This window comes from Camarhynchus parvulus, unplaced genomic scaffold (assembly GCF_901933205.1).
Source record: "Camarhynchus parvulus unplaced genomic scaffold, STF_HiC, whole genome shotgun sequence".
Lineage (NCBI taxonomy): Eukaryota > Metazoa > Chordata > Aves > Passeriformes > Thraupidae > Camarhynchus > Camarhynchus parvulus.
This window is the reverse complement of record NW_022148303.1, coordinates 1,820-28,494: the sequence shown is the minus strand read 5'-3', so window position 1 is coordinate 28,494 and position 26,675 is coordinate 1,820. Positions and strand designations below refer to the sequence as shown.

Sequence of the window (26,675 nt, the reverse complement as noted above, 5' to 3'; positions counted from 1 at the left end):
GATGGATTTAGGGTGAATATGGGTTTAGGGGGATTTGGAGGAATTTGGGGCAATCTGAGGTGTTTGGGGGGATTTATGGGGGATTTGGGGTGGATTTGGGGGGTTCTGCAGGAAATTGGAAAGAATTTGTTTGGTTTGGGGGATTTGAGGGGATTTAGGGCATTTGGGGGGGATTTTGGGGATTTAAGGCGAATTTGGGTCGATTTAGGGGTATTTGGGGTAGATTGGGGTGATTTGGGGGGATTTTGGGGGATTTGGGGGGTCCAAGGAATTGGGGATTTGGTTGGTTTGGGATTTGAGGGGATTTAGGGGGATTTGGGGGATTTTGGGGGGTTCTAGCAGGGAATTTTGAGGAATTTGGTTGGTTTGGGGGATTTGAGGGGATTTAGGGTGGTTTTGGGGGATTTGGGGGATTTTTGGGGGATTTGGGGTGGAAATTCCCCCCGCCGGCTCAGCATGAGGCTCTGAAGCCGCTTTTGCTCAAACCAAGAAAGCAAAAACAAAAAGACACTTTGAAGACAAAACTTTAATAAACATATAAACCTCACCCATTTCTAAACTTCAATACATTTACAAACATTACCAATTAACAAACAATTCAACCAGAAACATTGCCCGCCCCTTCCCCTCAGGCCCCGCCGCCATCTTGGTCCCGAGCGATGACGCCACTTCCGGCGCGTCTCTGTGACGTCACGCCCGGTTCCGGCGCGGCTGTGGCGGAGCGAGGAGGCCTCGGGAGGTACCGGGGCCGATTTGGGCTCCCGGGGCCGATTTTCGGGGTCCCCGGGGGCGATTTTGGGGCTCCCGGGGGCGATTTTGGGCTCCGGGGCCGATTTTGGGGCTCCGGGGCCGATTTTGGGGTCCCAGGGGCCGTTTGCGGGGCCGATTTGGGCTCCCGGGGGCGATTTTGGGCTCCCGGGGGCGATTTTGGGGTCCCGGGGGCGATTTTGGGCTCCCGGGGGCGATTTTGGGGCTCCCGGGGCCGATTTTGGGGCTCCCGGGGGCGATTTGGGTTTGGGGTCCCGGGGGCGATTTAGGTGGGCCATTTTTGGGGTCCGTTTTGGGGCTCCCGGGGCCGATTTTGGGCTCCCGGGGGCGATTTTGGGGCTCCCGGGGGGCTCAGGAGGTGCCCGGTGGGGCCGGGAGGGAGCGGGGCCGGTTCTGGGGCGGCCGCGGGGGTTGGAACCGGGGTTTCTCCCGTTTCGCTGCCTCCGTTACCGACCCCGCTTCCCCTCTCCCTTCTCCCCGTTCTTTCTTTTCCCCTCTCTGCCCCTTTTCCCTCCCGGTTTTTCCCTTTTTTCCTCTTTTTTTTCCTTTTTCTCTTTTTCCCTTTTTTTCTCCTTTTTCTCCTCCTCCTCCCCTTTTCCTTTCCCTTTTCCCTTTCCCCCGTTCTCATTTTCCTTCCCCTTTCTCTTCCCCCTTCTTCTTTCCTTCCCTTTTCCTTCTGGTTTTCCTCTTTCTCCTTCCCTTTTCCCGTTTTTTTCTTGTTCTCCCCTTTTTTCCCCATTTCCCATTTCTCCTTTTTTCCCCCTTTTCTCCCTTTTTCTCATTTTTCCCATTCCCATTTTCCCTTTCCCCCCCTTTTTTTCCCATTTCCCCTTTTTTCCTTAATCCCCATTTTCCCATTCTCAATTTCCTTTCCCCCTTTTCCCCCATTCCCATTTCTCATTTTCCCCCTTTTTTCCCCAAATTCTCATTTCCCCTCCCCCCATTTGCCATTCCCCATTTTCCTTCCCCCTTTTTCCCCTTTTCCCTCTTTTTCCCAATTTTCCCATTTTCCGCCTTTTTCCCCTTCTTCCCTTTTCCCCCATTTTCCCCATTTTTTCCCCATTTTTCCCTCTATTTTCCTGTTTTCCCCCCTTTTTCCCCCTTTCTTCCCTTTTTTCCCCATTTTCCCATATTTTTCCCATTTTTCCCTATTTTTCCCCTTTTTTTTTTTTTTTTTTCCCTTTTTCCCCATTTTCCCTTTTTCTCCCTTTTCCCATTTTTTCCCCATTTTTCCCCTTTTTCCCCTTTTTTCCCCTTTTTCCCCAATTTTCCCATTTTCCCCCCTTTTTTCCCTTTTTCCACATTTTCCCTTTTTTCCCCATTTTTCACCCCTTTTTTCCCATTTTTCCCATTTTCCCCATTTTCCCCCCTTTTTTCCCAATTTTCCCCTTTTTTCCCCTTTTTCCCTTTTTCCCCCATTTATCCCCATTCTTCCCCATATTTTTCCCCATTTTTCACCCCTTTTTCCCATTTTCCCTTTTTTTTCCCTATTTTCCCCCTTTTCCCCCTTTTCCCCCTTTTTCCCCCTTTCCCATTTTCCCCATTTTCCCCTATTTTTCCCCCTTTTTCCCGTTTTCCCCTTTTTCCCTTTTTCCTCATTTTTCCCATCTTTTTCCCCTTTTTCCCCCTTCTTCCCTTTTCCCCATTTCCCCTTTTTCCTCTTTTTTCCCATTTTTCCCCCATTTTTCCCTTTTTCAATTTTTCCCCTTTTCCCCCGTTTTCCCTTTTCCCCTTTTTCCTCATTTTCCCATTTTCCCCCCCCCTTTTTTTCCCCTTCTTCCCTCTTTTTCCCCATTTTTCCCTATTTTTCCTATTTTCCCCATTTTCCCTATTTCCCCATTTTCCCCCTTTTTTTTCCCCTTTCTTCCCTTTTTCCCATTTTCCCCATTTTCCCCTTTCTTTCTCCCTTTTTCCCCTTTTTTTCCCCATTTTTCCCCATTTTTCCCTTTTCCCTTTTCCCCCCATTTTTCCCATTTCCCACTTTTTCCCATTTTTCCCAATTTTCCCATTTCCCCCCTTTTTTCTCCCTTCTTCCCTTTTTCCCCATTTTCCCCTATTTTTCCCCCTTTTTTCCCATTTTCCCCATTCTTTCCCCATTTTTCCCCCATTTTTCCCTTTTTCCTAATTTTCCCCTTCTTCTTTTCCCCATTTTTCCCCATTTCCCCATTTTCCCCATTTTCCCCATTTTCCCCATTTTCCCATTTCCCCATTTTCCCATTTTTTCCCCCATTTTCCCCATTTTCCCATTTTTCCCCATTTTCCCCATTCTTTCCCCATTTTTCCCCATTTTTCCCATTTTCCCCATTTTCCCTTTCCCCATTTCTCCCTTTCCCCATTTTTCCCCATTTTTCCCATTTTCCTCATTTTCCCATTTCCCCATTTCCCCATTTTCCCATTTTTCCCCATTTTTTCCCCATTTTTTCCCCATTTTTCCCCATTCCCAGCCATGATCGAGGTCGTCTGCAACGACCGCCTGGGGAAGAAGGTTCGGGTGAAATGCAAATATCCCGCCCGGCCCGGGGCATCTGGGGCGGATTTGGGGGAATTTGGGGGTGGGGGATTGGGAATTTGGGGGGAATTTGGGGGTCTTCTGGGTGGGATTTGATGTTTTTGGCGCAGGTTTTGGGGAGGGTGGGGATTTTTGGCAGGTTTTTTGGGTTCTGTGTTTTTAGGGCGTTTGGGGTTTTTGTGGGGTGTTTGGGATGGTTTTTGGGGTTTTTGGGGGTATTTTGGGGGGTATTTTGGGATGGTTTTGAGGCAGTTTTGGGGTGGTTTGGGGGCAGGTTTTGAGGGCAATTTTGGGGGCAGTTTTGGGATATTTTGGGGTTGTTTTGGGGAGTGTTTTGGGATGGTGCTTTGGGGTTTTTGGGGTGGTTTTTTGGGGTATTTTGGGGTGTGTTTGGGGCAGTTTTGGGGTGGATTTGGAGGATTTGGGGGCAGGCTTTTGGGGGGCGGTTTTGGGGGGTCTTTTGGGGGCAGTTTTGGGGTTGTTTTGGGGCACCGGATTTTGGGGTGGTTTTGAAGGATTTTGGGGTGGTTTGGGGTGTTTTGAGGTTGTTTTGAGGTTGTTTTAGAGGATTTTGGGGTGTGTTTGGGGCAGTTTTGGGATGGTTTTGGGGCAGTTTTGGGGTGGTTTTGGAAAATTTTGGGGTGGTTTTGGGGGGCAGGTTTTGGCGGCAGTTCTCAAGGATTTTGGGGGTTGTTTTGGGGCAGTTTTGGGTTTTGGGGGGTGATTTTGAAGGATTTTGGGGGGGTGGTATTGGGGGGTGTTTTGGGGCAGGTTGTGGGTGTGGTTTTGGGGTGTTTGGGGTGTTTTTTTGGGGTGTGTTTGGGATGGTTTTGGGACAGGTTTCAGGGTGGATTTGGAAGATTTTGGGGCAGGTTTTGGGGGCAGTTTTGGGGTTGTTTTGGGGCACAGATTTTGGGGTGGTTTTGAAGGATTTTGGGGTGGTTTTCGGGGGTGTTCTGGGTGTTTTTTTGGGGTGTGTTTGGGCTGAATTTTGAGGTGGTTTTGGGATGGTTTTGGGGTGGATTTGGAAGATTTTGGTGTAGTTTTGGGGGCAGTTTTGGGGCAGGTTTTGGGGGCAGTTATGGGGGCAGTTTGGGGCAGTTTTGGGGTTGTTTTGGGTGTTTTGGGGGTTGTTTTGGGGTTGTTTTTGGGGCAGGTTTTGGGGCTTGGGGCAGTTTTGGAAGATTTTAGGTGTTGTGTTTTGGGGGCGGTTTTGGGGGTTATTTTGGGGGCGTTTTGGAATTTTTGGGGTTATTTTGGGGGTTTTTGGGGTTTTTTGGGGTGGGGTCCCCTGCCCCTTTTCCTTGACGTCGGGGCAGCCCCGAGGACTCGATCCGGGACCTGAAGAAGCTGATCGCGGCGCGAGACCGGCACCCGCTGGGACAAGATCGTGCTCAAAAAATGGTCTGGGGGGGCACAGGGGGGTTTGGGGGGCACCTGAGGGGTTTGGGGGGCTCTGAGGGAGCACTTGAGGGATTTGGGGACACCTGAGGGGTTTGAGGGGCTCTAGGGGGCACCTGGGGGCTTTGGGATGGTCTGGGGGGGCACAGGGGGGTTTGGGGGAGGGCTTTGAGGGGCACCTGAGGGGTTTGGGGACACCTGAGGGGTTTGGGGACACCTGAGGGGTTTGGGGGACACCTGGGGGGGCTCTAGGGGGGGGGGCACTTTCCGGGGGTTTGGGGGCTTTGGGGGGGCAGGGGTTTGGGGGTTTGGGGGCTCAGGGGAGCCCCGGGGGTTTGGGGGTTTTGGGGGGGCCAGGGGGGGGTGAGGCGCTGCCCCGGGGGTTTTGGGGAGGGGGTGACGCCTCTGCCCTCCCCCCAGGTACACGATCTTCAAAGACCATGTCACCCTTGGGGACTGTATCCAGCCAAAGCTGACCCCAAAAACACCCCAAAAACCCCTCAGAGCCCCAAAACACCCCAACCCCCCCAAAACCCCACAGAGCCCCCAAAAACCCGCAGAGCCCCAAAACCTGACCCCAAAAAACCCCAAAAAACCTGACCCCAAAAACCCCACAGAACCCCAAAACCTGAACCCAAAAATCCCCCAGAACCCCAGAAACCCAACCCCAAAAACCCCCAAACCCTCCCCAAAAATCCTTCGACCCCAAAACCCAAGCCCAAACCCCCAGAACCAAACCCGGATCCTAAAACCCCTCAGAACCCCAAAAAAACCCTGAACCCCAAAAACCCCCAGAACCTCCCAAAATACCCAAACCCCAAAACCCCCAAAATCCTCCAAAAACCCCCAGAACCCCAAAACCCCAAGCCCAAACCCCAACAACCCCAAAAACCCAATCCCAAACCCCCCAGAACCCCAAAAACCCCAGAACCCCAAAAACCCAACCCCAAGCACCCCAAAACCCCTGGAACCCTTCCCCAAAATTGTTAAACCCCAAAACTCCTCAAAAACCCCTCAAAATCCTCCAACCCCAAACACCTCCAGAACCCCAAAAACCCCAGAACCCCAAAAACCCCAGAACCCCAAAAACTCCCAGATCCTCTCCCCAAAATCCTCCAACCCCAGAATCCCCCAGAACCCCTAAAACCTGACCCTAAAAACCCCAGAACCCCAAAACCCCAGAGCTCCTCCCCAAAACCCTTCAACCCCAAAAACGTGACCCAAATCACCCCAAAAACCCAACCCAAGACACCCCAAAACCCCCCAAATCCTCTCCCCAAAATCCTCCAACCCCAAAATCCCAACTCCAAACCCCCCAGAACCCCAAAACCCGACCCCAAACAGAGCCCCTCCCCCACAACCCCAAAACCAGAACCCCAAAACCCGACCCCAAAAACCCCAGAACCCCAAAAACCCCAGAACCTCTCCCCAAAACCCTTCAACCCCAAAATCCTCCAACCCCAAAACTCCAACCCCAACCACCCCAAAAACCCCAGAGCTCCTCCCCAAAATCCTTCAACCCTACAAACCCAACCCCAAAACCCCCAAATCCTCTCCCCAAAATCCCCCAACCCCAAAACCCCGACCCCAAACTCCCGAAACCCCCCGAATGTCGTTTTCCTGGTGAGGCCGCCCGCGGTGACGGGATGAACCTGGAGCTCTACTACCAATAGCGCCCCGCCGGCGGCGCAGCTCCCAGTACATCCCAGTTCATCCCAGTTCATCCCAGTTCATCCCAGTACAGCTCCCAGTACAGCTCCCAGTTCATCCCAGTACAGCTCCCAGTACAGCTCCCAGTACAGCTCCCAGTACATCCCAGTTCATCCCAGTACAGCTCCCAGTTCATCCCAGTACAGCTCCCAGTTTATCCCAGTTCATCCCAGTACAGCTCCCAGTTCATCCCAGTTCATCCCAGTACAGCTCCCAGTGCAGCCCCAGTTCATCCCAGTTCATCCCAGTTCATCCCAGTACAGCTCCCAGTACATCCCAGTTCATCCCAGTTCATCCCAGTTCATCCCAGTACAGCTCCCAGTACATCCCAGTTCATCCCAGTTCATCCCAGTTCATCCCAGTACAGCTCCCAGTACAGCTCCCAGTTCACCCAGTTCATCCCAGTACAGCTCCCAGTACAGCTCCCAGTACAGCTCCCAGTTCATCCCAGTTCATCCCAGTACAGCTCCCAGTGCAGACCAGTACAGCTCCCAGTACAGCTCCCAGTTCATCCCAGTTCATCCCAGTACAGCTCCCAGTGCAGACCAGTTCATCCCAGTTCATCCCAGTACAGCTCCCAGTACATCCCAGTTCATCCCAGTACAGCTCCCAGTACAGCTCCCAGTACAGCTCCCAGTTCATCCCAGTACAGCTCCCAGTACAGCTCCCAGTTTATCCCAGTACAGCTCCCAGTACAGCTCCCAGTTTATCCCAGTACATCCCAGTATATCCCAGTACATCCCAGTAAAGCCCAGTACAGCTCCCAGTGCTCCCAGTACAGACCAGTCCGGACCAGTACAGCTCCCAGTTCATCCCAGTACAGCTCCCAGTACAGCCACCAGTGCAGCCCAGTACGGACTAGTCCGGACCAGTACAGCCCAGTACAGCTCCCAGTATATCCCAGTACAGCCCAGTACAGCCTGGCGCTCCCACTACAGCTCCCAGTACAGCCCAGTATGTCCCAGTACATCCCAGTATATCCCACTACAGCTCCCAGTACAGCCCAGTATGTCCCAGTACATCCCAGTATAGCCCAGTAAAGCCCAGTACAGCTCCCAGTATATCCCAGTATAGCCCAGTATATCCCAGTGCAGCCCAGTCCGGACCAGTCCAGACCAGTGCAGCCGGCCTGGCGCTCCCAGTACAGCTCCCAGTATATCCCAGTATACCCCAGTTCCCTCCCCCATTTCCGGCCTGGCCCCATTTGTTGATCAATAAAGGCGATTTTGGGGCCTTTGGGCCATTTTTGGCATTTTCTGGCCACATCCCTGAGCTTGTGTCATGATATCGCGATTTTGAGGCGACAGCGGGAAGTTGTGTCACGATATCGTGATTTTCTGGCTACGCCCGGAAGTTGTGTCACGATATCGTGATTTTCTGGCCACACCCGGAAGTTGTGTCGCGATATCGCGATTTTGAGGCCACATCCGAAGGTTGTGTTGCGATATCGCGATTTTATGGCGACGTTTCCCACGGGGGTACCCGGGCTTTGGAACGCCGAGCTCCCGGCAGGAATAAACCCCGCGATATGTGGGGATCGCCGGCGACACGGAGGAGAATCGCGACAGAGGCTCGGAGCAGGCGCCGCTCGGGGCAGCCCCGTCGTCATGGTAACGGCGGGTTTCCAATGAGGCGCCGCGCGGGGCAGCTCCGTCGCTATGGCAGCGGGGGCCTTCCTTGGGGCGGCGCGCGGGCGGCCTCGTTGCTATGGTAACGGCGGGTTTCCAATCAGGCGCCGAGAGGGGCAGCTCCGTTGCTATGGCAGCGGGGGCCTTCCGTGAGCACGGCGCGCAATATGGCGGCGCCCATGGCGAGCGCGGGAACGGGTGAGGGAGGCGGGGAGCCCCGGGCGGGACCGGGAACGGGAACGGGAACGGGAACGGGACCCGGAACGGGAACGGGACCCGAGCGGCGCCTCCCTCTCCCCTCAGGGCCGCGGCCGGGGCGGCGCTGAGCGCGGGGGGCGCGGAGCCGGTACCGGGCAGGCGGAGCTGGGAGCGCCCGGGAATGGCGGAGGGGCCGGGACGGGCCAGGGTGAGTGAGGGGAGAGACAGGGGGAGAGGATCCAGGTGTGGGACCCGGGTGTGGAGTCCAGGTGGGATTCACATGAGGGGGTGGGACCCAGGTGTGGGACCCCTCCTGTCTCACCTTTGCCGTGGGGGGAGATTTTGGCGCTTCCGGCTCTCCCCGGGGAATTTTGTCTCTCCGCAGGGTGCCCGGGCCCGGAGCAGCTCCCCAGGTGAGTGCTCGCACCTGTCCTCACCTGCCGTCACCTGTCCCCACCTGTCCTGTCCTTGTCCCCTCACCTGTCCTCACCTGCTCTCCAAAGGATTTGGGTCCCTGGGAATGCTGGGATGGAGCGGGGTGGGAATGTCCCAGGGGACAGGCGAGGTGTGCCAGGTGAGGTGTCCCAGGGGACAGGTGAGATGTCCCAGGAGCTTTTCCCACCTGCCTGGTACGGGGAACCCACCCTGACCCACCTGGGGTCCATCCTGAACCACCTGGACCCACCTGGGCTCACCTGGGACACACCTGGGCTCACCTGGGCACACCTGAGCTCACCTAGGCACACCTGGGCTCACCTGAGTTCAGCTGGGCTCACCTGGGCTCACCTGGGCTCTGTCCTGTTCCAGATCCCATCGAGGACGTGCTCGGGGAGCTCCTGGGATCCGATGGTAACGGGGGAGGTGACCTGGGGGGGTTACCTGGGGTCACCTGGGAATTACCTGGGGTCACTTGGGGTCACCTGCGGAGGGTCACCTGGAGGGAATCGCTTTGGGGGGGCTCACCTGGGAGTCACCTGGGGTCATCTAGGGGTCACCTGGGGTCACCTGGGAATTACTTGGGGTCACCTGTGGAGGGTCACCTGGAGGGAATTACCTGGGATCACCTGGGAATCCCCTGGGGTCACTTGCTTGGGCTCACCTGGGAATCCCCTGGGCGGGAATCCCTTTTGAGAAATGGAGGGAACACTGGGAGGGACTGGGGAGCGGGTGGGGGATCACCTGGGGTCACCTGGGGGGGGTCACCTGGGGGCCCCCAGGATCACCTGGGGAGGTCACCTGGGGAGGTCACCTGGGCTCACCTGGGCGTGTCCCCCGCCCTCCCCATCCCCACCTGTCTCCGTGTCCATCCCTGACCCCTCCCTTGTTTCCAGAGGAGGCCCCGGCCCCGCCCTCCCGAGGTTCCCGCGCCTCCTTCCTGCAGGTGAGCTCTGGGGGAGCCCAGGTGAGCCCCAGGTGAGCTCTGGGGGAGCCCAGGTGAGCCCAGCCCCACCCCACCCCCTCACCTGGGGCTGGGATCAGGATTGAGGGGGGAAATCCCAAAAAATGGGAAATTCCTTAAAAATGGAAAATTCCCAGGGATGGGGAAATTCCCAAGAAACAGGAAATTCCCAGTGGAGAACGGGAAATTCCCAAAAAAACGGGAAACTCCAAAAAATGGGAAATTCCAAAAAAACCGGGAAATTCACAACGGGGAAAAGGAAATTTCCAAAGAACAGGGAATTCAAAAGAATGGGAAATTCCCAAAAGGGAATGGGAAATTCCCCGTGGGAAACAGGAAATTCCCAACAGAAAATGGAAAATTCCCAATGGAGAGCAGGAAATTCCCAAAGAACGGGAAAATCTCAAAAAATGGGAAATTCCCAAAGGGGAATGGGAAATCCCTGAAGAACGGGAAAATCCAGAAAAAATGGGAAATTCCCAATGGAGAGCGGGAAATTCCCAAAAAATGGGAAATTCCCAAAGAATAAGAAATTCCCAAAAAATGGGAAAATCCCAAAAATGGGAAATTCCCAATGGAAAATTGGAAATTCCCCCCCCCCCAAAAAAAGGGGAAACTCCAAAAATGAAATCCCAGAAAATGGGAAATTCAAAAAAAGAATGAGAAATTTCACGGGAGAATTCTCAGAGAGGGAAATTCCCAAAGAACAGGGAATTCCCAAAGAATGGGAAATTCCCAAAGAACAGGCAATTCCAGAAAAATTGGAAACTCCCAACGGGGAATGGGAAATTTCCAATGGAGAGTGGGAAATTCCCAGAAAATGGGAAATTCCCAAAAAACGGAATGGGAAATTCCCAACGGGGAACGGGAAATTCCCAAAGAACAGGAAATTCCCAATGGGGAACAGGAAATTCCCAATGGGGAATGGAAAATTCCCCAAAAAACAGGAAATTCCCAATGGGAAATGGGAAATTCCCCAAAAAACAGGAAATTCCCAATGGGAAATGGAAAATTCCCAAAAAACCAGGAAATTCCCAATGGGAAATGGGAAATCCCAAAGAATGGGGAATTCCCAGTGGGAAATGGAAAATTCCAAATGGGGAATGGAAAATTCCCAAAAAACCAGGAAATTCCCAATGGGGAATGGGAAATCCCAAAGAATGGGGAATTCCCAGTGGGAAATGGAAAATTCCCAAAAAACCAGGAAATTCCCAATGGGGAACAGGAAATTCCCAATGGGGAATGGAAAATTCCCAAAAAACCAGGAAATTCCCAATGGGGAACAGGAAATTCCCAGTGGGGAATGGGAAATTCCCAGTGGGGAACGCAGAAGGGGCGAAGGTGCGTGGGGCAGAATTCCCGAGGGATTTGGGATCCCACCTGGGCTGCAGGTGAGGGCAGGAGCTGCCCCCCCTCAGGAGCTGGATCCCATGGATCCCATGGATCACCAGGATCAGGATCCCATGGATCCCATGGACGAGCTGGACGAGCTGGATGCAGAAATCCTGGGAATGGCCAGAGCCGGGCCCAGGCCGGGGAAACGCGAGCCGGGAAGGGGCCGGGTCCCCAAAAAGGTAGCGGGAATTCCCGTGGGATCGACCCCATTCCCGTGGGATCAACCCCGATCCATGGGATCGACCCCAATCCTGTGGGATTGACCCCATTGCTGTGGGATCAGCCCCAATACAATGGGATCAACCCCATTCCATGGGATCAACCCCATTGCTGAGGGACCAACCCCAATCCTTGGGATCAACCCCAATTCTGTGGGATCGACCCCATTACTGTGGGATCAACCTCCATTGCTGTGGGATCAGCCCCAATCCTGTGGGATCGACCCCATTCCATGGGATCAACCCCAATCCTTGGGATCAACCCCAATACCATGGGATCAACCCCAATCCTGTGAGATCGACCCCATTCCTGTGGGATCAACCCCAATCCATGGGATCAACCCCAATGCTGTGGGATCAACCCCAATCCCATGGGATTAGCCCCATTCCTTGGGATCAACCCCAATCCTGTGGGATCAACCCCAATCCATGGGATCAACCCCAATCCTGTGGGATCGACCCCATTACTGTGGGATCAACCTATTGCTGTGGGATCAACCCCATTGCTGTGGGATCAACCCTGTCCCAGTGCTGGTGGCACCCGGAGATGCCCCAGTGCTGGTGACACTCACAGGTGTCTCAGAATTGGTGACACGTGCAAATGTCCCCAAGCCAGTGACACCGCGAGATGTCCCAAATCCAGGTGGTGACACCTGGAGATGCCCCAGTGCTGGTGACACCCGGGGATGTCCCAGTGCTGGTGACACTCAGGGATGTCCCTGAGATGTCCCAGTGCTGGTGACACCCGGGGATGTCCCAGTGTTGGTGACACCCAGAGGTGTCCCAGAGCTGATTGGTGGCACCTGGAGATGTCCCAGTGTTGGTGACACTCAGGGATGTCCCAGTGCTGGTGACACCCAGGGATGTCCCAGTGTTGGTGGCACCCAGGGACATCCCAGAGCTGATTGGTGGCACCTGGAGATGTCCCAGTATTGGTGACACCCGGAGATGTCCCTGAGATGTCCCAGAGCTAGTGACACCCGGAGATGTCCCAGTGTTGGTGACATCCAGGGATGTCCCAGAGCTGGTGGCACCAGGAGATGTCCCAGTTTTGGTGACACCTGGAGATGTCCCACAGTTGGTGACACCCAGGGATGTCCCAATGCTGGTGGCACCCAGGGATGTCCCCAAGCCAGTGATACCTGGAGATGTCCCAGTTTTGTTGACACCTGGAGATGTCCCAGTGCTGGTGACACCTGGAGATGCCCCAGTGCTGGTGACACTCAGGGATGTCCCACAGTTGGTGGCACCTGGAGATGTCCCAGTGCTGGTGACACCCAGGGATGTCCCAGTGCTGGTGACACCCAGGGACATCCCAGATGCCATCAGTGCCACCCCCCAGCCCCGCCCCGCGCCGATGTCACCTTTGGGGACGACGTCGATGACCTGATGGATTCGCTGGGACTCGGCAGCGACGGAGCCGGGAGCGCGCCGGGATCGCCGCAGGGGTGAGGGGACAATGGGGACAGGGGGGTCCCGGTGCCACCCCCGGTGCCACCTCAGTGCCACCTCAGTGCCACCCCCACCTGTGCCCAGCCAGGGGCTCCGGAGGGGCCGCGCCGGGATCCAGGAGCGGCCGGGAAAGGCGGAATTCCAGAGGGAGCCCAAGGGGCAGGAGCAGCCAGGTGAGCAGGGCGGGTTCCGGAGGGTGAAATCCCACTGGGAATTCCAGGAGGAGCAGCACAGGCGTTTTCCAGAGGGTGAAATCCCACTGGGAATTCCAGGAGGAGCAGCACAGGCGTTTTCCAGATGTTTAATCCCATTGGGAATTCCAATGAGGAGCAGCACAGGCGTTTTCCAGAGGGTGAAATCCCACTGGGAATTCCAGGAAGGAGCAGCACAGGCGTTTTCCGAGCCCAGTCCCGTTGGGAATATTTTGGGGATTTTTTGGGGAATTTTGGGAATATTGTGGGAATTTTGGGAATTTTTGGGAGAATTTTGGGAATATTGTGGGAATTTCAGGGAATTTTTTTTTTTAATTTTGTGGGAATTTTTTTTTTTGGGGAATTTCGTGCCCCGTTGTTCCGCAGGGCCGGGATTTCCCTTTGGATCCTACGAGCCCTCGGTGGCCTCAGGGACCGGGCGGAGACGGGGAAGGAGGTACCGGGGAGGGGAGCGGGGAATGTCCCCACCTGGCTGTGTCCCCAGTGTCCCCACTGTCCCCAATATCCTCCATTGTCCCCAGTGTCCCCATTGTCCCCAATGCCCTCTATTGTCCCCCAGTGTCCCCTGCTCAGTCCCTATTGTCCCCAATGTCCCCCATTGTCCCCCAGTCTCCCCATTGTCCCCCAGTGTCCCCAGTGCTCCTGTTGTGCTCATTGTCCCCATTGTCCCCAAGGTGTCTGCAATGTCCCCAGTGTCCCCCATTGTCCCCAATGTCCCCATTGTCCCCAATGTCCCCCAGTGTCCCCATATGTCCCCAATGTCCCCAGTGTCCCCAGTGTCCCTCTGTCCCCACAGGTGCTCGGCTGGGAGCAGCTCCCGACGTCCCTCCGGGGCCGCCTGGCTGGGGCTGAAGGACGAGGATTTCCTGGGATGGGGGACGATTTGATACAAAGGACAAAGGGACAGAAGGACGAGGATTTCCTTGGATCGGGACAGAAGGACGAGGATCCCCTGGGACTGGGACAGAAGGACAAGGATTTCCCAGGATTGGGATCGAAGGACAAGGATCCCAAAGGACTGGGACAGAAGAACAAGGATTTCCTGGGATTGGGATCGAAGGATGAGGATTTTCCGGGATTGGGATCGAAGGATGAGGATTTCCTGGGATTGGGACAGAAGGAAAAGGATTTCCTGGGATTGGGATCGAAGAACAAGGATTTCCCAGGATTGGGACAGAAGGACGAGGATTTCCTTGGATGGGGACAGAAGGACAAGGGTCACCCAGGACTGAGATTCAAGAACAAGGATTTCCTTGGATTGGGATCGAAGGAAAATAATTTCTTGGGATTAGGACAGAAGGACAAGGATCCCACAGGACTGGGGGACGAGGATTCCCCAGGATGGGGACAGAAGGACAAGGATTTCCCAGGACAGAAGGACGGGGATTTCCCCAGGACAGAAGGACGGGGACCCCCTGCGCCCCGGTGTCCCCGGGTCCCGGCGGAATTCCCACCCCCAGAGGGTCCCGGAGCCCCCCGAGCCCGGCAGGTAAAGGGAACCCCCGGGAGATCTCCGGGATCGGGGCTCCCGGCCCAGGTGTCCTCCAGGTGTCCCAGGGGATATCCCTGTCCCAGGTGTCCTCGGTGCCCAGGTGACATCCCTGTCCCAGTCTCCTCCAGGTGTGCCCAGGTGATGTCACTGTCCCAGGTGTCCCAGGGGATGTCACTGTCCCAGGTGTGCCAGGGGATGTCCCTGTCCCAGGTGTCCCCAGGGATGTCCCTGTCCCAGGTGTCCCCAGGGATGTCCCTGCTCCGGAATTCCCCCACCTGAGCTCCTCCCACGTCCCCGTTCCCAGGATGAGGCTCCCCTGGCTCAGCTCACCTAGGAGGGCTCAGGTGTCACCTGGGAGGGCTCAGGTGTCACCTGGGTGGGACACAAGTGTCACCTGGGAGGGCTCAGGTGCCACCTGGGAGGGCTCAGGTGTCACCTGGGACACAGGTGTCACCTAGGTGGGACAAAAGTGTCACCTGGGAGGGCTCAGGTGTCACCTGGGAGGGCTCAGGTGTGACCTGGGAAGGCTCAGGTGTCACCTGGAAGGGCTCAGGTGACCAGTGTTGGGGAGGTGACCACAGGGATGGAGGTTTGGGGTGTCCCCGTTCCCTCCGAGTCCCAAAGGTGGCATCCCTGACATTGGGCAGGTGGGGCAGCGCAGGTGACACAGGTGACACAGTACAGGTGACACAAGTGACACAGGTGATACAGATGGCACAGGTGACATGGCACAGATGGCACAGGTGACAGAGGTGGCACAGGTGACACAGTACAGGTGACACAGGTGGTACAAGTGACACAGGTGGCACAGATGGTACAGGTGACACAGCACAGGTGACCCAGGTGACACAGGTGACACGGCACAGGTGACAGAGGTGACACAAGTGACACAGGTGGCATACGTGACTCAGGTGGCACAGGTGACACAAGTGGCACAGGTGGCAGAGATGACGTGGCACAGGTGACAGAGGTGACCCAGGTGACACAGGTGATTCAGGTGGCACAGGTGACATAGGTGACACAGGTGGTACAGGTGACAGAGGTGGCACAGCTGACACAGCAAAGGTGACATGGCACAGATGGTACTGGTGGTACAGGTGACAGAGGTGACACAAGTGACACAGGTGGCACAGCACAGGTGACACAGGTGGCACAAGTGACACAGATGGAACAGGTAACACAGGTGACAGAGGTGGCACAGCTGACACAGATGGTGACACGGCACAGATGGTACAGGTGACGCAGGTGGCACAGGTGACAGAGACGACACAGAAGGCACAGGTGATACAGCACAGGTGGCAGAGGTGGCACAGGTGACAGAGGTGACCCAGGTGGTGCAGGTGGCACAGCGTGGGTGGTACAGGTGACACAGGTGGCACAGGTGTCAGAGGTGGCACAGCATAGGTGGCACAGATGTCATGGGTGGCACAGGTGACATGACACAGGTGACCCAGGTGACTCAGGTGTCACAGGTGGCAGAGGCCAGGCCAGGCCCGACCCCCCGACTCTCCCCTGGGATTTGTTCCCCCCCAGGCTGGAGCCCCGCCTCGGGACACGCCCCCACGGGCAGGTGGCACCAGGTGACGCGGCACAGGTGGCACAGGTGGCACCAGGTGACACGGCACAGGTGGCACCAGGTGACACGGCACAGGTGGCAGCAGGTGACACGGCACAGGTGGCACCAGGTGACACGGCACAGGTGGCGCAGGTGGCACCAGGTGACACGGCACAGGTGGCACAGGTGGCAGCAGGTGAGGCTCTGTCACCCCCCAGGTGTCCTCAGAGGTCACCTGGCCTGGCAGGGACACCTGGGGACCCTGGGCCCTGCTCTGGAACCGGGGCAGCTGGGCCAGGGGATTACGGGATCATGGGACAGTGGGATATCGGGATAGTGGGATAACGGGATAATGCGATATCGGGATATCGGGATAACGGGATAGTGGGATAGTGGATTAATGGGATTGGATCATGGGATATCGGTATGGGATCACGGGATAACGAGATGGGATCATGGGATAATGAGATGGGATAGTGGGATGATGGGATGGGATCATGGGATGATGGGATAACAGGATAATGGGATAATGGGATGGAAAAATGGGATAACGGGGTGGGGTGATGTGATATTGGGATAACAGAATAATGGGAAAATGGGATGGTGGGATAATGGGATGGGATGGGGTCAATGGGATTAATGAGTTGGGATCAATGAGATCAGATGGGGTGGGATCCATGGGATGGGATGGGATCCATGGAATGGGATGGGATCCATGGGATGGGATGGGGTGGGATCCACGGGATGGGATAGGATGGGATGGGATCCATGGGATGGGATAATGGGATAATGGGATGGGATGGGATGGGATGGGATAATGGCATGGGATCCATGGGATGGGATGGAATCCACAGGATGGGATGGGATGGGATGGGATTCATGGGATCCATGGGATTCATGGGATGGGATAATGGGATCCATGGAATGGGATCCATGGGACGGGATGGGATCCATGGGACGGGATGGGATCCATGGGATGGGATCCGTGGGATGGGATAATGGGATCCATGGGATGGGATCCATGGGACAGGATGGGATCCATGTGATGGGATCCATGGGACGGGACGGTTCCATTCCTCCCGTGTGTCCCAGTGATGCCTCTGTCCCATTCTCCACCCCAGCCGTGCAGGAGGTGCCGGTTCCTGCCACACCCGCTCAGGTGGGTGCTGGGGCAGAGCGGGGAGGATCCCGGGGATCCCTTGGGATCTGGCCATGGATCAGCATTCCCGGGAGAGGGGAGGGTCCCTGGGATCCCTTGGGATCTGGGCATGGATCAGCATTCCCGGGAGAGGGGAGGATCCCTGGGATCCCTTGGGATCTGGGCATGGATCAGCATTCCCGGGAGAGGGGAGGATCCCGGGATCCCTTGGGATCTGGGCATGGATCAGCATTCCGGGAGAGGGAGGATCCCGGGGATCCCTTGGGATCTGGGCATGGATCAGCATTCCCGGGAGAGGGGAGGATCCCTGGGATCCCTTGGGATCTGGGCATGGATCAGCATTCCCGGGAGAGGGGAGGGTCCCTGGGATCCCTTGGGATCTGGGCATGGATCAGCATTCCCGGGAGAGCAGAGCTGCCCCTCGCAGGCCTCTCCTGGAGCGTCCCCGTGTCCCCACAGGAGGATCTGCTGTGGGACCCTGCCCCATCCCGCCCGGAGCATCCCCGAGCTCTCCCGTCCTGGCTCTGCCCGGAGCGTCCCGCAGCTTTCCCGGCCCGGGGGCACCAGGAGCGTCCTGGAGCTCCATCCCAGCAGGGCCAGGAGCGTCCTGGAGCTCCATCCCAGCAGGGCCAGGTGGGTCCTGGAGCTCTCCCATCCCATTCCCACCAGGAGGATTTGGGATCTCTCCCATCCCAGCCCCACAAGGATTTGGGATCTCTCCCATTCCCACCAGGAGGATTTGGGATCTCTCCCATCCCATTCCCACCAGGAGGATTTGGGATCTCTCCCATCCCAGCCCCACAAGGATTTGGGATCTCTCCCATCCCATTCCCACCAGGAGGATTTGGGATCTCTCCCATTCCCACCAGGAGGATCTGGGATCTCTCTCATCCCAGCCCCACCAAGAGGATTTGGGATCTCTCCCATCCTGGCCCCACCAGGAGGATTTGGGATCTCTCCCATCCCATTCCCACCAGGAGGATTTGGGATCTCTCCCATCCTGGGCCCACAAGGATCTGGGATCTCTCCCATCCCATTCCCACCAGGAGGATTTGGGATCTCTCCCATTCCCACCAGGAGGATTTGGGATCTCTCCCATCCCATCCCACCAGGAGGATCTGGGATCTCTCCCGTCCCGGCCCCACCAGGATTCCCGAGCTCTCCAGTCCCACCTGTCCCAGGACCATCCCGGCTGTGGGGTCGCCCTGCAGACCCTCCAGGCCCGGCTGGAGGAGCTGGAGAACCAGGTGGGGCTGAGGGGGTCACCTGGGGGGTCACCTGGGGAACCGCAGGTGGCCGTGGGTGCCCCGCCTCGGGCGGCACCTGGAGCCCGTCGCGCTCCCGCCAGGTGCGGACGCTGGAGCTGGGGCGGGCCCTGCAGGAGCTCCCGGAGAGCTGCCACAGGTAACGGGGCCTCACCTGCGCCCCGGGGCCCTGCTCCTTCCCTGGAGCGCCCCGGGGCGCGGGAACACCCCAGGATCACCCCAGGTCACCCCAGAATCACCCCGGGTCACCCCAGACCCCTGGAACACCCCACAATCACCCCGGGTCACCCCGGATCCCTGGATCACCCCAGACCCCAGGGTCACCCCAAAATCATCCTGGATCGCCCCAGATCCCTGGATCACCCCGGGGCACAGGATCACCCCAGACCCCTGTAACACCTCAAATCCGTGGATCACCCAAAGCCCCAAGATCACCCCGAATCCCTGGATCACCCCAGACCCCAGAAATGTCCCAGATCCCAGGGTCACGCCAGATCCCTGGATCATCCCAGATCCCAGAAATGCCCCAGACCCCAGGATCACCCTGGATCCCATGATCACCCCAGATCCCTGGATCACCCCAGATCCCTGGATCACCCCAGATCCCTGGATCACCCCAGACCCTTGGAACACCCCGAATCCCTGGATCACCCCAGGTCGCTGAATCACCCCAGACCCCAGGATCACCCAGGATCCCTGGATCACCTCAGATTCCAGAATCACCCCTGATCCCTGGGTCACCCCAGACCCCTGGGGCACAGGATCACCCCAGAATCACCCTGGATCACCCTGAGTCCCTGGATCACCCCAGAATCACCCTGGATCACCCCAGATCCCAGGATCACCCCAGACCCCAGGATCACCCCAAATCCCTGGATCACCCCAGATCGCTGAATCACCCCAGAATCCCCCTGGATCACCCCAGACCCCAGGATCACCCCAGATCCCTGGATCACCCCGGATCCCTGGATCACCCCGGATCCCAGGAGCAGGACGAGCAGCTCACAGGTGAATTCCCTGGGGGTGCATCATTCCCGCGGGACCCTCTGCTCCATCCCAGGGGCTCAGAGCCGACCCCACGGGATCCAGACGGTGCCGGGACAAATCCCGGTGTCCAGAAGGATCCCGAAGGATCCCTGGGGCTGCGGATCCCTGTCCCGGCCCTCCTGCGGGATCCCGGCCGGGGGCTCTGCTGCTCCGAGGGAACGGGAAAAGTTCGCGGAATTCACGGAATTCTCAGAATTCACGGAGTTCACAGAATTAATGGAATTCACAGATTTCACAGAATTCATGGAATTCGCAGAATTCACGGAATTCGTGGAATTCACAGAGTTCACAGAATTCACTGAATTCACAGAGTTCACAGAATTAATGGAATTCACAGATTTCACAGAATTCGTGGAATTCGCAGAATTCACTAAATTCAGAGTTCTCAGAATTTACAGAGTTCACAGATTCACTGGATTCATGGAATTCACAGATTTAATAGAATTCACTGAATTCACAGACTTCACAGAATTCGCAGAGATCACGGAATTAATGGAATTCACAGATTTTATAGAATTCGTGGAATTTGCAGAATTCGCAGAGTTCACTGAATTCAGAGTTCACAGATTCACTGGATTAGTGGAATTCACAGATTTCACTGAATTCACTGAATTCACAGAGTTCACAGAAATCACAGAGTTCACAGAATTAATGGAATTCACAGATTTCACAGAATTCGTGGAATTCACAGAATTCACTAAATTCACAGAGTTCTCAGAATTTACAGAGTTCACAGAATTCACTGGATTCATGGAATTCACAGATTTCATAGAATTCACTAAATTCACAGAGTTCACAGAAATCACAGATTTCACAGAATTCACAGAATTCTCAGAATCACGGAGTTCACAGGAATCACAGAGTTCACAGAATTAATGGAATTCACAGATTTCACAGAATTCGTGGAATTTGCAGAATTCACTGAATTTACAGGGTTCACAGAATTAACTGAATTTGTGGAATTCACAGATTTCACAGAAATCACAGATTTCACAGAATTCTCAGAATCACAGAGTTCACTGAATTCAGAGTTCACAGATTCACTGGATTCGTGGAATTCACAGATTTCACAGAATTCACTAAATTTACGGAGTTCACAGAAATCACAGAGTTCACAGAATTAATGGAATTCACAGATTTCACAGAATTCGTGGAATTCGCAGAATTCACTGAATTTACAGAGTTCATAGAATTAACTGAATTCATGGAATTCACAGATTTAATAGAATTCACTGAATTCACAGACTTCACAGAAATCACAGAATTAATGAAATTCACAGATTTTACAGAATTCGTGGAATTCGCAGAATTCGCAGAATTCACTGAATTCAGAGTTCACAGATTCACTGGATTCGTGGAATTCACAGATTTCACAGAATTCATGGAATTCGCAGAATTCACTGAATTCACAGAGTTCTCAGAATTTACAGAGTTCACAGAATTAGCTGAATTAGTGGAATTCACAGATTTCACAGAATTCACAGAGTTCACAGATTCACTGGATTTGTGGAATTCACAGATTTCACAGAATTCGTGGAATTTGCAGAATTCACAGAATTCACTGGATTCGGAGTTCACAGGTTCACTGGATTAGTGGAATTCACAGATTTCACAGGATTCAGTAAATTCACAGAATTAATGGAATTAATGGAATTCACAGAATTTACAGAGTTCATAGAATTAATGGAATTCACAGAATTTGTAGAATTCTCAGAATTTACAGAATTCACAGAATTTGCAGAATTAATGGAGTTTGCAGAATTCATGGAATTCACGGAAGTCACAGAATTCACTGAATTTGCAGCATTCACAGAATTCACGGAATTCGTGGAATTCACAGAATTTGTAGAATTCTCAGAATTTACAGAATTAATGGAATTCACTGAATTCACAGATTTCACAGAATTCACGTAATTCACAGAGTTTGCAGAGTTCACAGAAATCACAGAAATCACAGATTTCACAGAGTTCATGGAATTCACAGAATTCTCAGAATCACAGAGTTCACGGAATTAATGGAATTCACAGAATTTGCAGAATTCATGGAATTTACAGAGTTCACAGAATTCATGGAATTAATGGAATTCACAGAATTTGTAGAATTTTCAGAATTCATGGAATTCACAGAATTCTCAGAATTTGCAGAATTCACAGAATTCACTGCATTTGCAGAAGTCACAGAATTCACTGAATTTGCAGAATTCACGGAATTAATGGAATTCACTGAATTCACAGAGCTCACAGAACTCATGGGATTCATAGGATTTGTAGAATTCTCAGAATTTACAGAATTCACAGAGTTCATGGAATTCATAGAACTTGTAGAATTCTCAGAATTTGCAGAATTCTCTGAATTCACGGAATTCCAGCTGTCCCTGGCGAGCCAGAGGCCGGGAGCTGAGGCTGGCAAAGTCCCGATCCAGATCCCACAGGGGGATCTCCCTGGGATGGGATGGGATGGGATGGGATGGGATGGGATGGGATGGATGGGATGGGATGGGATGGGATGGGATGGGCTGGGATGGGATGGGATGGGATGGGATGGGATGGGATGGGATGAGATGGAGCATGGCATGGGATTTGGGCTCGGTGGGGATCTTTCCTGGGATGGGATGGAGCAGGAACACAGGAGGTTTTCTCTGTGGGATTTCCATGTGGATGGAGGGAGGATCTCCCTGACCTGGGATGGGGTGGGATGGAGCAGGAACACAGGGAGTTTTCCATGTGGAATCTCCCTGTACTGGGATGGGGTGGAACAGAAGCACAGGTGGTTTCCCTGTGGGATTTCCCTGTTCTGGGATGGGATGGGATGGAGCAGGAACACGGGAGTTTTTTCCCTGTGGGATCTCCCTGACCTGGGATGGGATGGGATGAGATGGAGCACGAGCACGGGGATTTTTTCCCTGTGGGGTTTCCCTGTCCTGGGATGGGATGGAGCAGGAACACAGGAGGTTTTCCATGTGGGATTTCCATGTGGATGGAGGGAGGATCTCCCTGACCTGGAATGGGGTGGGATGGGATGGATCAGGAACATGGGGGGTTGTCCATGTGGGATCTCGCTGGGTCCTGGGATGGGATGGAGCACGAGCACACGGAGTTTTCCCCTGTGGGATTTCCCTGTTCTGGGATGGGATGGGATAAAGCAGGAACACGAGGGGTTTCCATGTGGGATTTCCATGTGGATGGAGGGAGGATCTCCCTGACCTGGGATGGGGTGGGATGGAGCAGGAACATGGGGGGTTGTCCATGTGGGATTTCCCTGGGATGGGATGGGATGGGATGGGATGGGATGGGATGGGATGGGATGGGATGGAGCAGGAACACAGAGGTTTTTTCCTCGTGGGATTTCCCTGTCCTGTCCTGGGATGGGATGGGATAAAGCAGGAACATGGGGTGTTTTCCATGTGGGATTTCCCTGTCCTGGGATGGGATGGAGCAGGAACAAGGGGTTTCCATGTGGCATCTCACTGTCCTGGGATGGGATGGGATGGGATGGGATGGGATGGGATGGGATGGGATGGGATGGAGCAGGAACATGGGAGTTTTTCCTTTGTGGGATTTCCCTGTTCTGGGATGGGATGGGATGGAACACAGGGGGTTTCCATGTGGGGTCTCGCTGTTCTGAGATGGGATGGAGCAGGAACAGGGGTTTTTTTCCCAGTGGGATCTCCCTGTGGATGGAGGGAGGATCTCCCTGTCCTGGGGTGGGATAGAGCAGGATCACGGGGGTTGTCCATGTGGGATTTCTCTGGGATGGGATGGGATGGGATGGGATGGGATGGGATGGGATGGGATGGGATGGGATGGGATGGGATGGGATGGGATGGAGCAGGAACATGGGGTTTTTTCCCTTGTGGGATTTCACTGTCTGGGATGGGATGGAGCAGGAGCACGGGGTTTTTTCCCAGTGGGATCTCACTGTCCTGGGATGGGATGGAACACAGAGGTTTTTTCCCTTGTGGGATTTCCCTGGGAGGGATGGGATGGAAGGGGGGGTTCTTGGGATCTTGCTGTCCTGGGATGGGATGGAACAGGAACACAGGAGGTTTTCTCTGTGGGATCAGAGGATGGAGACCTTGACCTGGGATGGGATGGAGCAGGAGCACGGGGTTTTTTCCCTTGTGGGATCTCACTGTTCTGGGATGGGATGGAGCAGGAGCACGGGGGTTGTCCATGTGGGATTTCCCTGGGATGGGGTGGGATGGAGCAGGAGCACGGGGTTTTTTCCCAGTGGGATCTCCCTGTGGATGGAGGGGGATCCCACCTGCTGCCTCCCGGCCGCCCCGTGCCCCTCGCAGCGCTCCGGGCCCGGCTGTGCCGGCAGCAGCGGGAGCAGAGCCGGCTCCAGGAGGCCGTGACCGATTTGGAGACCAGGCTGGGGCAGCAGGAGCAGCTCCTGGAGCAGGTGAGGCCCCGTCCCAGAGCTGTGGCTGTCTCCTGAAGCTGTGCCCGTGTTCCTGGCTGTGTCCCTGTCCTGGCAGTGCTGGCTGGAGGAGCTCCTGCTGAGACCCCTGCTGAGCTGTGGCCATGTCCCTGTCCCTGCTTGTGTCCGTGTCCTGTGCCCGTGCCCATCTCTGTATCCCATGTCCTTGGCTGTGTCCCTGTCCATGGTCCTGTCCCATGTCCTCTGTCCCTGTCCCCGTCCCACTCCCGGTGCCTCCCCAGGAGCGCCACCCCCCATCCCTCCCATACTACTCCCCACCCCTTCCCTCCTACTGTTCCTGTCCTCCCACTCCCGGTGCCTCCCCAGGGCGACTCCCTGTGAGCCCTCCCCATCCCTTTCCCATTCCCTTCCCTTTCCTTCCTTGTCCCTTCCCTGTGTCCCCACCCTGTCCCTGTCCCCGCGCTGCCTCCCCAGGAGCGAGGAGCGGCGGCTCTCGGCTCAGCTGCTGGCCATGGAGAGGGCGGCGCTGGACGAGGCCAAGGTGAGCGGGGACAGGGCCAGGTGAGCCCCAGGTGAGCGGGGACAGGGCCCAGGTGAGCGGGGACAGGGCCAGGTGAGCCCCAGGTGAGCGGGGACAGGGCCCAGGTGAGCGGGGACAGGGCCAGGTGAGCCCCAGTGAGCGGGACAGGGCCCAGGTGACGGGCAGGCCCAGGTGAGCCCCGTGAGCCCGCGAGCAGGGGGGGCGCTCCCCAGGAATGCTGGGGATGCCGGGGTGGGGGTCTGGACCTGCTCTGGGAGGGACTGGGATGGGGAGGGGGCTCAGAACCCAGAACGAGGGGCTTGGAACCACCTGGGTGGGAGTGGGACTGGGAAAGGGGACTCAGACCAGCCAGGTGACGGAGCTCAGAACCAGCCAGAATGGGAGCAAGGTTGGATAAAGGGCTCAGGGCCAACCAGGATGGGAGTGGGACTGGGAAAAGGGCTCAGAACCAGCAGGGTGGGAACTGGAAGGGGCTCAGGACCGGCTGGGTGGGAGTGGGACTGGGGAAAGGCTGAGAACCAGGCAGGATGGGAATCAGGACTGGGAAAGGGGCGAACGCCAGGGGGGCAGGATGGGAAAAAGGGCAAAAAAGACTGGGAAGGGGCTTGGAACCAGCCGCTGGGTGGGGTAAGTGGGACTGGGAAAGGAGCTCAGAACCAGCCAGGATGGGAGCAGTGGATAAAGGGCTGGACAGCCAGGTGGGACTGGATAAATGGGCTCAGAACCAACCAGGACTGGGAAGGGGCTCAGCCAGGGTGGGAATGGGACTGGGAGAGGGGCTCAGAACCAGCAGGATGGGAACTGGAGGAGCTCAGAACCAGCCAGAATGGGAGCAAGGTTGGATAAAGGGCTCAGGGCCAACCAGGATGGGAATGGGACTGGGAAAGGGCTCAGAACCAAACAAAGCAAGGTTGGAAGGGCTCGGGCAACCAGGATGGAGTGGGACTGGGAAAGGGCTCAGGACCGCGGCTGGGAACTGGGAGCTCGGGACTGGGTGGAAGACTGGAAAGGCTGAGAACCAGGCAGGATGGGAATCAGGACTGGGAAAGGGGCTTGGAACAGCCAGGGTGGGATCAGGACAGGGAAAAGGGCTCAGAACCAGCCAGGGTGGGAGCAGGGCTTGGGGCTGGAAGGGCCCGGGGAAAAGGACTCAGGACGCAGGTGAAAACGGGAAAGGGCTCAGGAGCAGCCAGGATGGGAACTGGACTGGAAGGGGCTCAGGAGCAGCCAGGTGGGAGCAGGATTGGATAAAGGGCTCAGGGGCAGCCAGGTCGAGCCCTCTGTCTGCCCGCCCCGGGCCGGAGCTCCCGGGCTGGGGCAGCCTGTGGGATTTCCCTCCGGGCGCGGCCGGGCCGGGCTGCAGGAGGGCAAACCCCGCCTGGAGCTGCGCCCGGCGCTGTCCGCAGGACGCGTGGCTGGAGGAGCAGCGCGCCGAGCTGCGGGAGCGCTCCGAGGAGCGGCGGCGCCTGGCGGCCGCCGGGGCCGAGCTCCGCTCGCGGGAGCGGCTGAGCCGGGAGCGGGAGGAGCAGCACAGGGAGCGCGCCCTGGGCGTGGACGCGGCGCTGCGGAGCCTGGCCAAGGTCCCCCGTGGGCACCCGGGGTTCCCAAACCCCCTCCTCCTGCTCACCCCGCTCCAAAGGACGGGACAGGTGAGGTTTGCTGTCCCCACCCAGGATCAGGCAGAGCTGAAGTTCCGGAGCCGGGAGCTGAGGTCCAAGGAGGAGCAGCTGGCCAGGGACAGGGAGGAGCTGGAGGAGGCCTGGAGGGAGCTGAGGCTGGAGAAGGAGAAGGTTCTGCGGGCTGAGCAGCGCCTGCAGGAGCGGGAGGACGAGATCCGGGACCTGGCCGAGGTAAACGGAGCATCCGGGCTGGAAGTGACAGCTGGGAGCAGAGCTGGGGCTCCCCATCCCCCCAAACTGGGGCTCCCCATCCCCTCTTTTCAGAGCCATGCCTGGGTCCTGTTCCCCTGTCCGGTGCTGTTCCCCATCACATCCCAGCCATCCTCCTGGCCCATCGCATTCCCCATCCCAGTCCCATTCCCATTCCCATTCCCATTCTGGTCCATTCCCATTCCCATTCCCCATCCCCATCCCATTCCCATTCCTGTCCATCCCATCCCATCCCCATACCAATCCCATTCCTGTTCCCCATCCCATTCCCCATTCCCCATTCCCCATTCCCCATTCCCATCCCCATCCCCATTCCCCATTCCCCATTCCCCATTCCCCATCCCCATTCCCCATTCCCATTCCCCCATTCCCCATCCCCATTCCCCATTCCCATTCCCGTTCCCATTCCCATTCCCATTCCCATTCCCATTCCCATTCCCATCCCCATTCCCA

At 56.1% G+C, this 26,675-nt stretch overlaps 2 protein-coding genes across 2 annotated transcripts; both read left to right on the top strand.

Moving 5' to 3' along the window:
* Positions 1 to 610: 610 nt before the first annotated feature.
* Positions 611 to 8,218, top strand: UBL5 (ubiquitin like 5). The gene is given in 6 exon segments (XM_030970236.1): positions 611 to 739; positions 3,213 to 3,270; positions 4,597 to 4,639; positions 4,641 to 4,681; positions 5,099 to 5,136; positions 8,121 to 8,218. Coding segments are annotated over 5 exon segments (276 nt in total). The 5' UTR covers positions 611 to 739; positions 3,213 to 3,214.
* A 249-nt stretch (positions 8,219 to 8,467) lies between these two features.
* FBF1 (Fas binding factor 1) lies at positions 8,468 to 26,183 on the top strand (the record flags this gene model as incomplete). The annotated part of the gene is given in 23 exon segments (XM_030970240.1): positions 8,468 to 8,627; positions 9,022 to 9,063; positions 9,546 to 9,595; positions 11,032 to 11,154; positions 11,157 to 11,187; positions 12,569 to 12,674; positions 12,763 to 12,851; positions 13,257 to 13,326; positions 13,687 to 13,740; positions 13,947 to 14,255; positions 14,257 to 14,379; positions 15,916 to 16,133; positions 17,059 to 17,096; positions 17,556 to 17,667; positions 18,177 to 18,343; positions 18,445 to 18,500; positions 18,785 to 18,845; positions 18,946 to 19,369; positions 23,707 to 23,813; positions 24,159 to 24,169; positions 24,267 to 24,333; positions 25,740 to 25,913; positions 26,007 to 26,183. Coding segments are annotated over 23 exon segments (2,742 nt in total), but the record flags the coding sequence as incomplete, so codon positions are not given.
* Positions 26,184 to 26,675: the final 492 nt, after the last annotated feature.